This window comes from Protobothrops mucrosquamatus, unplaced genomic scaffold (assembly GCF_001527695.2).
Source record: "Protobothrops mucrosquamatus isolate PMUCROS unplaced genomic scaffold, P.Mucros_1.0 scaffold440, whole genome shotgun sequence".
In the NCBI taxonomy this organism is placed as follows: domain Eukaryota; kingdom Metazoa; phylum Chordata; class Lepidosauria; order Squamata; family Viperidae; genus Protobothrops; species Protobothrops mucrosquamatus.
In genome coordinates this window covers 252,901-264,058 of record NW_015386764.1, presented here as the reverse complement: position 1 = coordinate 264,058, position 11,158 = coordinate 252,901, and the positions used below count along the sequence as shown (strand labels likewise).

The window sequence follows — 11,158 nt, the reverse complement described above, 5'->3', positions numbered from 1 at the left end:
GTTTCTGCATGGTTCATGTACAATGAGATAAATCAGTCTGACTATATCTAGACAGCTTATTGCATTTTATTTGGAAAGCAAATGGATTCACTGTGTATTTTCCGAGTTTAGATTTACACACTGTACTAAGACATGATTTAGCAGGCTCTGATTTAACAATGTTGCGTAAGCTCAAGTCCCGATGTAACAGGGGCATCCGGCAGTAATATTTTATTGTGACCCTTTGCAGGAAAGAGTTGTTGAATCTCGACAAACTGGAAGCACAACTTAAAGCTTGCAACTGCCGACTTGTTTTTTCAAAAGCAAAAGTAAGTTTGAAATAAACCGTTCGCGATACGAAAGCTGAGGTCAGTGACTCAGTTTCTGGGCTGAGTGTGTATTTTTGTCCCCGCAGCCATCCATTTTGGCCCTGTGCCTTCTCTCTCTGGAAGTGCAGACTCTGAAATCCATGGAGTTGTTTGAGATTCTTCTGTGTGTTCAGAAGCACTCCAAGGTAAGAAAGCAGCATTCGTTATCTGAGGTCCAGCTATCCCGTTAAACCTTTTCGGGGGGGGGGGGAATAATAGTTGATTCAAAAATGTGTGGGGTTTTTTGTTTTAAACTGTATAGAGCAGAGGTCCCCAACCTTTTGGGCACCCGGGTCCAGTTCCGTGGAGAGAGGTTTTTCCACAGACCGGAGAGTGCGTGGTTTTGTTTGTTGCCTGCATCCCAAGGATGGGGCTTTGCTTGTTTGTGCGGACCGGTTGCTGGCATGCCACGGCCCGGTACTGATCCACAGCCCAGGGGTTGGGGACCCCTGGTATAGAGGAAAACGCCCCTCCCATTTTGAAGATAGATAATTTAGGAAGAAAATGCATCTTCCTGGAATAGAGAATTCCTGGCCTCCTGTAAATGGAAGGCAGGCCATGACTTTTCCTCCCATTTACCTTGGAAAAGCGAATGTTCTGTTCTGTTAAAAGTTGCATCATCTCACATATATGTTATCTCCTCAACCCGTCGTTCAGACTGCATTTCTCCACAGTCTCGTACGCCTGCGGGTTCTGTTAAAGCCCGTGAATTTTCTGGGGACAAATGTGGTTTGAGTTCATAGAATCATATAGTTGGAAGGGACCTTGGGAGTCTTCTAGCTGAAGACCCCCGGCCCAAGACAGGAGGGTGGTCCAACCTTGAAAAACTTCAGCAATGAAGCCCACACGGTTATGTGTTCCAGTTGATTTGCCTGAAGGCTTGAGCTATATGAATTGTTGTCAGATGTGCGGAGCCAGGATAATAATAATAATAATAATAATAATAATAATAATAATAATAATAATAATAATAATAAAGTTGAAAGGGACCTTGGAGGTCATCTTGTCCAACCCCCTGCTCAGGCAGGAAACCCTATACCATTTCAGACAAATGGCTGTCCAGTTTCTTCTTAAAAACTTCCAGTGTTGGAGCATTCACCGCTTCTGGAGGCAGGTTGTTCCACTGGTTAATTGTTCTAACTGTCAGGAAGTTTCTCCTTATAGTTCTAGGTTGCTTCTCTCCTTGATTAGTTTCCACCCGTTGCTTCTTGTCCTGCCTGCAGGCGCTTTGGAGAATAGCTTGACTCCCTCTACTTTGTGGGAGCCCCTGAGATATTGAAACACTGCTATCATGTCCCCCCCCCCCTTGAATTTCATTTTGTTAGATAGCACCCAGTGTTCAAGTCTGTCCAGGTCCTCCTGTATCTTAAGCCTGTCTTCTGGAGTGTTGGCTATTCCTGCCAGCTTGGTGTCATCCGCACATTTGATGAGTTCCCCATCTATCCCCTCGTCCAAATCGTTGATGAAGATGCTGAAGAGCACTGGGCCCAGAACAGAGCCCTGGGACACCCCACTACCGTGGTTGATTTGTGAAACTTTTTTTAAAAAAATTCATACGTGATTTTTTTTTTTCAGATAAGTGACAGTGACTTACTGTATTGGAGAGAGCTGGTCTCAAAATGCTTAGCAGATTATGCTTCTCCCGCCTGCTGCAAGCCAGACCATAAAAAACTCGTCTGGATTGTTTCAAGACGCACTGCCCAGAATCTTCAAAACAGCTACTATAGTGTTCCTGAGTTGCCCACAATCCCAGAGGCTGGATGCTTTGATGAAAGCGAGAGGTAGGTAAAATCTATCGGGCTTTCTCTATTGTTGGCTCTCTGTAGGTTGTCAGTTCAAGTAACTTAAGGGTAACTTATTTTTCAATAATGTAAAATGCACAAAGGACAGATTGATGACCCATCGACTAGCGCTGGCATTTAGAAAAATAAAATTATACGTATTTAGGAGTAAAGGATACACTTGTCACCTCTCGGTTTTGATGGTTAAATTATGTGTGTCCGTGGCATTGACACAACTATGTTTAGAAAGTCCTCATTTGGAAAAAATAAGCAATGAGCATTTTTGATAACTGCTGTGGGTCAGAATAAACAAACTTTCCCCCATTTTGATGCCTCTTAGAAGAATTGGATTACATCTACTGCAGGGGTCTTCAAACTTGGCCCTTTTATGGCTTGTGGACTTCAACTCCCAGAATTCCTCAGCCTGGCTGAGGAATTCTGGGAGTTGAAGTCCACAAGTCATAAAAGGGCCAAGTTTGAAGACCCCTATCGTAGAGCTGAAAGGGACCTTGGAGGTCTTCTAGTCCAGTCTCCAGCCCAAGGCAAGAGTCCTCATACTATTTTCAACAAGTAGTTGTCCATCTTTTCATGAAGACTTCCAACGATGGAGCACCCACAACTCTGGGAGGCAAACTATTCCATTGGTTAATTGTTCTTATTGTCAGGAAATTCCTCCTTGATTCTAGGCTGGATCTCTCTTTAATGATCTTCCACCTACTACTTTTTGTCCTGCCCTCTCTGTGACAGCCGTTCAAGTATTGAAAGATGCTATAAGGCTGGCTGAGGAATTCTGGGAGTTGAAGTCCACAAGTCATAAAAGGGCCAAGTTTGAAGACCCCCAATCTACTGTATCTTGCTGGAGAAGATGGGGCGTATATTTAGAGAGGGCCTAGTAGAGTAAACTAGAATAAACTTATTTTACTTTGAGAAGCTTTTTATTCTCATTGGAATAGAATGGCTTTTCCATCCTCCTCTGTTTTCAACAGGCTTCTCAGATTATTTAACGCTGCCTATGTACTTTGGCTTAAATCCTATGTTTGCACTGAGATGTCGGTAATTGTGAGTTGGTTTTTCCAAGGCCGTAGCAATTAGCTCTTCCACGGATCATTGGTGAACATGCTATCTTCCATTCCCCACCCCCCTATGCTTTAAATTAAATACGATGGCATGCAGATTGGCAGAGGGAGGAGCTGATGTCTCTGGTTAACCAGTGAAGTCATCTCTCTTCAGATTCCTTTTTGTCAGTGGTAATGAGATGAGTAGTTAAGTACACAATTGTGCTAACGAGACTGAGGATCACAGTGGGAAAAGATAATTACGAGCACTGCTGAATTCGCACATCTCTTTCTTAACAGCAGTAGAATTTTGTTTGCTGCCTAGAGTCTAATGGAGTGGACAGCCATCATTTAAATTATATTACCTGGTATTTCAGAGCATCGTATTTCAAATCTTACATTAAGTCTCCTTTGCATTGTGCTGATGATTACAACATGAAGATAGCCGTGTTGTTTTCTTGAAAAAGCATGGAAATTGTTTGCAATCCTCTTCTTCCATGATCTGGCTCAGCTTGTCTGCCTGTCTATCTACTTAATTTCAAAAGATGACTAGGGCTGGTACATTTTAAAGTGCACATAATTTTTGATAACAAGCTGTTGCCTGGATGCTTATCTCCTATACACAATGGACTCTCACAATTCCCTGTCAAACGGTGATTCACGACTTCTCCTACACTGGATTTTATCAAAGCCTTTTTCAGACAAAGCTAAATATTACCTCCTACTATGCCCTTTATCTGCTAAGATGCTATCTGGAGAGCTTCATTGTTTAGCAATAACTAATTTGGTAGCTAGATGTAGAAAATTAGTAGGTTTTTTTTTAATTTGCCATTTTAAGTTTTGGCTCATCAAACACATGTAACAAATATAACTCAGGAAACTTGTATTATATTCCCATCAAAGGGGAAAGAATGTTCCTTGAGTTTACAGCCTTACCAGCATCTCATTGAATATCCGAGGGAGATGGGTGGTTAAAAAATATGAAACACAAATAAAATATTTTAAGAGACCTCCCTGAGATTCTTCTGGAAGGTTGAATGCCATCAGTGTGCTCAATAACCTAAGTGGCTGATTATCAGAACTGTTTTGACCTTTGCACTTAAAACTCTGAAGCTTGCAAAGCCAGTGTCATGGTTCCGACAGATTAAACTCTTCAAAGAACTTCGAGGCATTGTTTTATCTTAAAGAATCTTTATTGGAGTTAGCATAGCTTTGGCACTAACATAGTTGAAGCCAAAATCTGAATTCCCCTCCCCTGAGCTCATAGTATCAAAGCACAATTCCCTCCTCTAATTAACAGTTATAAATCACATTCTCCAATTAGTTTGAAATGCAGGCTTTCCCTCCAGTTCTTCAACCCACCATATCTTATCATCTCTTATTTCAAAAAACCTTGGTTCTCACACTAGTTACGATATTGTTATGTCTAACTAACTCCCATCACAGCCAGTTCCTCACTGATTCAAATGCAATATATCTGGTTAGGTGCGGATATATTTGCTAGAAAATTGAGTAATAATTTGATAAAAAAATATTTTGGTAAGGAAAAAGGTACAGTAACTTGGCTGACTCAGAAGAGAATAACACGTGATGAATACAGGCAGTCCTCGCCTTACAACCATAACTGAGCCCAAAATTTATGTCGCCAGACGAGAAATTTGTTAAGTGAGCTTTGCCCCATTGTACGACTTTTCTTGCCGTCTTTGTCAAGCGAATCCCTGCAGCTGTTAAATTAGTAACAATGGTTGTTAAGTGAATCTGATTTTCCCAGAGGGGGATCACATGACCCCCTGGGACAGTGCAACCCGTCATAAATGCGAGTCGGTTGCCAAGTATCTGAACGTGAATCGCCTGACCGTGGAAATGCTGCAACGGACGGGTCATCAGTGTGAAAAAACGGTCCTAGGCCCCGGTTTTTTTTTTCAGTGCCGTTGTAACTTTGAACGGACACTAAGTGAACTGGCTGTAAGTCGATGGCTACTGTACCATATTTGGTTACTCTCTTTTTTCCCTCCTTTCTTCGTGATGGCTGATTAGTGTCACCGTTTTCTTTTTGCAGTGAGGACTCCTGTGAAGACATGAGCTGTGGAGAAGACAGCCTGAGCAGTTCCCCTTCCAGTGACGGAGAAGGCGCCTTCTTTTTTGACCTCAAACCAAAATCAAAGTGGCAGGCTCTCTCCTTCGATTCCATGTGCTAGTCTGAGCTCCTTCAACGCACCGTACTATTTGTAGGCAATAAGTCTCTTAAACCAGCCCTCTCTCCCGCTCGGGTGCCTTCCAAGTGCAGGCTTCCACTCCCAGAATCGCCAGCCCACCCCTAACTTGTCGATAAAAAAATTCTGGGGGTCGAAATCGACATGGCCGGAATGTGCTTACGGTTGGGGAAAAAAAGCTGATCTTAGCATTCCTTGTCCTTTGGTACAAGATCTCATGGAGTACTCACAGTACGTATTGTGCTTTTTACCTTTGTATGATGGTAACGTCTGATGTGGCGCGAGGGATCAAATTAACCATTTCAAACCTTGTTCAGCGAGAAACAATCCACAGGAGCACAACAAAATTCGCCACCACCGGAGCACAAGACAGCTTCAAAAGCTTTTGAGCTGGGCTTGAATTCTCTGCTGAAAATAGGTTGAATCTTAGCGGTTGACGTATTTGGTGGATAAATGAAATCGCAGTGACGTATATGAATTGCTTTTCTTTCTTTCTTTTAAAAAAGATTTTAAATAATTTTTTTTTGTTATTCTTTTAAAGGAAGTATTCCTGGGGTTTTTCAGGAGACTTGTTTTAATCACAAATGCTGTTTTTGGGGTAGAAATAAATAAGCTGCTTTTTTTGTTTTTTAAACGCAAAACCAATCCACACTGGTTCTGAAGCATATTTTAGTGCTAAAATTTCTAAAGGTGAGCTTTCAAATCCTCAAATTAGGAAATGAAATGTTTTTAGAAAACCTTAGTGTTGCTGTTAAAACAAAAACAAAAACGATACTATTAAAATTAGAAAGTACCGGATTTCAGTGTAAAGTCCCCAGTCCCTCTCCCATAGCTTATTTCAGTATTTCTTTTACATCGTTATTAAGTAAATCTATATTCGTTAACTTTTGCATGCTTAAGTGAAAATGGTTAGTGGAAAGGCAATTGATTATGGAGAAGTTTTGATAAATGTGAAGTTGATAAAATGGGTGTCATGACATTTAATTGCTTGCCTTCACCCCCCCCCTTTTTAAAGCACAGACTTAATGGTTGCTTTACTTTAGTTCCTTTAAATATATGCAAAGTAAGCAAAAGAAGTCATTTAGTCTGTAGTAATAATGTGAAAGCAAGGCTATGGTTGAAATGAAGCGGCAATAAAGTTATGATCCTTGCTTTGAGTGTTTTTTCCTGTGTAGCAGAAGTGAATGTTTGATAACGTGCGGTGTGATCTGATTTTTATAAAGAAAAAAAAAAGTTTACAAAAACGTGTAAAAATGTAAATTAAAACCTGTAAAAAAACTTAAAAAAACAAAATAAGCTGAAAAATATTGTATTTTTACAGTGTACGTTACTTTCTATATGTTGCATGTAGATATTAATTTATTATACCTTGTATATGATATAAATAATGTATATGGAAGGTTGGGGGTGGGGGGGTTGGTACTGCCAGACTGTCAGAATGTTTTTTGAAAGCTATTTTTGCTCAGAAATAACTCAAGATTCTCTCTCTCTGCTTCTATTCAATAAAACCAAATGCTTTTTTTTTTTTCTTATCTGAGTCTCTGGTGATTTTTGGCATAACAGGGCAGCTGGGACAAAATCAGAAACCAGAACACATTTTTAAGGAAGTGGTCACAACTTCTAAGTAACAGGAAAGTTAATTGTAATGAGGATGTGAAGATAAAGTGAAAGTGAAGATAATATTATAAGAAAATGATAATGAAGTTATCCTAGGCTTCTGGAGAGATTTTCGACACCATCCTGCACAACATATAACCAGACTAGATGCATTTAAAAAATAACCTGGTAGAAAACAAAGTGAAGGAGGATGATTACAGGTAGAATTTCAGATCAGATAGCCCAGTGATGGCGAACCTTTTAGAGACCGAGTGCCCAAACCACAACCCAAAACCCACTTATTTATTGCAAAGTGCCAGGGCCACAGCAGCATTGTGGTGCCCTTGGGGGGCATGGGGGTGTGGCCCACTGGGTGGGCATGGCTGCAGTTGTCACGGCAGACGGTGGGCGTGGCTGGGGTGGGCATGACCACCTCGATGTTGCTCATGGGGGGGACGCCTGTGGGGGCCGGGCAGGGTTGGGGGAGATCCATGGGGTCTCTGGCAGGTGGGGCGGTGGGCAGGAGGCCCAGCATAGATGGGGAGGCACACAATCCTAGCTGGGGCTGGGGGGTCATGGCGCTGGTCGGCGTGCTCTACCACCTCTACTCAAGTTTGCTAGCTGGCCGCTTCGCCTCCTTTGTGCTAGGTGGGGCTGCCGCTCCGGGCGGTGGTGGCGGCCTAATGGACCTGCGCAAGCTGCTCTGAGTGCCGCCTCTGGCATGCATACCATAGGTTCGCCACCACTGAGATAGCCAATCAAATCCATATGCTAACCTGCTAACATATACGTATACAAGTAGTCCTTACAACCACAACTGAGCCCAAAGTTTCTGTTGCTGAGACAGTTGTTAAGTGAGTTTTGCCCCATTTTTCGATCTTTCTTGCCACCGTTGTTAAGTGAATCACTGCAGTTGTTAGGTTAGTAACACGGTTGTTATGTGAATCTGACCTCCCCACTGACTGCTTGTCGGAAGGTCGCATAAGGGGATCACACATGGGAAAAAAAAACCCCGGGACACTGCAACCGACGCAAATATGAACCAGTTGCCAAGTGCTTGAATTTTGATCACATGACTTTGGATGCTCCCAACGGTTTGAGTGTGAAAAAGTTGTAAATCGCTTTTCCAGTGTTGTAACTTTGAAGGGTCACTAAATGAACGGTTATAAGTTGACTATCTGTAGAGGAAGTCTGGAGCAGTTTAGGCTCTGTGGTCATGAAACTCTTGTGATGCTGGTATTTTGGCACTAAGCCAGGGGTCTTCAAACTTGGCCCTTTTATGACTTGTGGACTTCAACTCCCAGAATTCCTCAGCCAGGCATGCTGAGTTGAAGTCCACAAGTCATAAAAGGGCCAAGTTTGAAGACCTCTGCACTAACATTTCATACACAAGTTTAAATAATTGCATTAAATAATCTAGCTTGGCCATATTTACCCTCCATTATGTTACACCATATGGGTAGACTGGGTGACTGACGGCTGTGCAGAATAATTGAGTCCTCAACCTACGAGCCTAATTGACCAAATTGCAGTTGTTAAGTCATGGCAGTCATTCAACAGATTTCCACCTGACCCCACCCAACATTATGACATTTTTGGTGGTGTTGGATAAGTGAATTTCACAGTCATTAAGCAATCTCCAGTTTCCCCAATGGGCTTTGTTGGCTGGAAACCAGAAGTAAACACCAGAAGCCGGCAAAACCATGTTAAAAATTGGGGTCGTAATCGCATTTTGGGTGTTTGGCAACTGGCTCCCATTTGCTGCGGGATTGTGTGAGCACAGGGGTAGATGGGAAGAGTGCCTCCATCAGCCCTTCAAAAAGTTGTAGGTAACGAGAGATCTGTTATAACTTTCAACAGTCCCGTAAACAACAGGTTATAAGTCAAGGACTATCTGTATAACAAACTAGTGAAATAGCCCATATTAAAAATATGAATTTTTGCCAGTAAATTCTGCTCTGCATATCCTAACCTACTGCTTGACGGATACGTACAGCTAATTTCAATCTGTGAACTATGTTGGTCCAAACACATTTTGAAGTACACCAGATGGAAAGGCTGGCTTAACCAGTGTTTCTCAACCTTGACAATTTTAAGGCATGTGGACTTCAACTCCCAGAATTCCACAGCCAGCATTGCTGGCTGTGGAATTCTGGGAGTTGAAGTCCACATGCCTTAAAATTATCAAGGTTGAGAAACACTGGCTTAAACCTTCTTAGTTGAGCTCCAGTTTTACTGAAGACCCCTAGATGGCACTGTCTTCTTAAGGCAGGACATGTACTATAGCTAGGACCTAAATTATATCCCTTTTTAAACAAAATGTACAGTCTCAGTAGTTGTTGGTTTTCCACTGGTGTGTTCAAACAGTAGGCCTACTTCTGTCAACTGCCTGGCAATTGGGGGTTTTGTTCAGTATTCATTGGCATTATTCTGAAGATGCCATCGTCGTTCATTACTCTAGAAGAGAGTAAATTGTATATCTTTTCAATGTAAGGCTTATTTCAGGGGTCTTCAAACTTGGCCCTTTTATGACTTGCGGACTTCAACTCCCAGAATTCCTCAGCCAGCGTGAACTCTGGGAGTTGAAGTCCACAAGTCATAAAAGGGCCAGGTTTGAAGGCCCCTGGCTTATTTATTTGTATCCTGCCTTTATTACTTTGAAAAATAACTCAAGGGGCTGAACATATCCAACACACTTTCCTCCTCCTATATTCCCCACAACAACAACCCCCTGTGAAGGTGGGTTGAGCTGAGGGAGGATGACTGGCTCAAGGTCACCCAGCTGGGTTTCATGTCTAAGGCGGGATTAAAACTCATAGTCTCCTGGTGATTGGCCCAAAAGTCACCCAGCCAGCTTTCATGCCTGAGGCAGGACTAGAACTCACTAGAACTCCTGGTGATTGGCCCAAAAGTCACCCAGCCCGCTTTTATGACTAAGGCAGGACTAGAATTCACTGTCTCCCACTTTCTAGCCTCATTCCTTAACCCAGGGGTCTTCAAACTTGGCCCTTTTATGACTTGTGGACTTCAACTCCCAGAATTCCTCAGCCAGGCAGGCTGGCTGGCTGAGGAATTCTGGGAGTTGAAGTCCACAAGTCATAAAAGGGCCAAGTTTGAAGACCCCTGCCGTAAAGCAATATTTCTCAATGCCAACCACTTTGTGGACTTCAACTTGATCTTGATCTTCCTTGTCTCTAGGTCAGTGATGGCGAACCTTTTAGAGACCGAGGGCCCAAACTGCAACCCAAAACCCACTTATTTATCGCCGGGTGCCAGGTGGGCGTGGCCCACTGAGTGGGCGTGGCAGACTGTGTGGATGTGGCCAAGGTGGGCGTGGTCACCTCGATGTTGCTCGTGGGGAGGGACACCTGTGGGGACCGGACAGGGTTGGGGGAGATCCAGGGGGTCTCTGGCAGGTGGGGCAGTGGGGCGGAGGCTCGTCCTGTGGAGTGATGCGAGGCAAGGTGAGGCAGCCATTGTCGCAGGGCAATATAGTTATTCTAAACATGTGCTAAGCTATTTGCATATAAGCATATTGTTTTGCTTAGCCATTGAAATGTTGGGCTCACTTGTGGTTGTAAGTGAAGGATTACCTGGATGCAAAAATTGAAAACAAACAACTAATAATCTGAAAAGATTGCACCAATTCTGGAAAGAACAACACCCAGAATCAGAAATAATAAAACAGAAGCTATTAGAATAACACACTGAGTTATAATACAAAATAAAATATCCGCAGAAGAGAACTGGAAGCGCTGCAAAGTTTTACTCAAGGAGAATAAATTGAAACCTTAGCAAAAGTAGCTGGGACTGTAAAGGCCCGAAGGATCATGTTAGGAACACACCATCACTGAGAAAATCTATCTATATGGTCATTACGAGTCAACAACAACTTGATGGCCCAGGATCAATCAACCAGTCCACATTCTGGACAGACTGGATGGCTGGTTGGAAAGAGGGTTCAAAGAGGTCATGTACGTTAAGACTGAGCAGCCCTTTCTCAAGAGAGGGGGAGGGATGTGATACCACAGATCTCCTGTTTGCAACACAGTCCTTTCAGCAGTTCCAAGAACAGTGCAGATGGGTGTGGAACCCTCCAGGAACTGCTGTAAAACTGAAAAGAAGGATGTGGAAACTTATTGGAACTGCTGTGTTTATTTGAGAGC

General features: G+C 42.8%; 1 protein-coding gene across 1 annotated transcript in view; it reads left to right on the top strand.

Moving 5' to 3' along the window:
• The window catches only part of CCNG2 (cyclin G2), a 16,113-nt gene extending 9,227 nt beyond the window's left edge, over positions 1-6,886 (top strand). The window contains exons 5-8 of the mRNA XM_015816378.2: positions 230-308; positions 395-493; positions 1,923-2,128; positions 5,243-6,886. Of these exons, the coding sequence (XP_015671864.2) occupies positions 230-308; positions 395-493; positions 1,923-2,128; positions 5,243-5,381 (523 nt within the window). The 3' untranslated portion in view covers positions 5,382-6,886. The remainder of the gene's footprint in view (positions 1-229; positions 309-394; positions 494-1,922; positions 2,129-5,242) is intronic.
• The last annotated feature ends 4,272 nt before the right edge of the window (positions 6,887-11,158 follow it).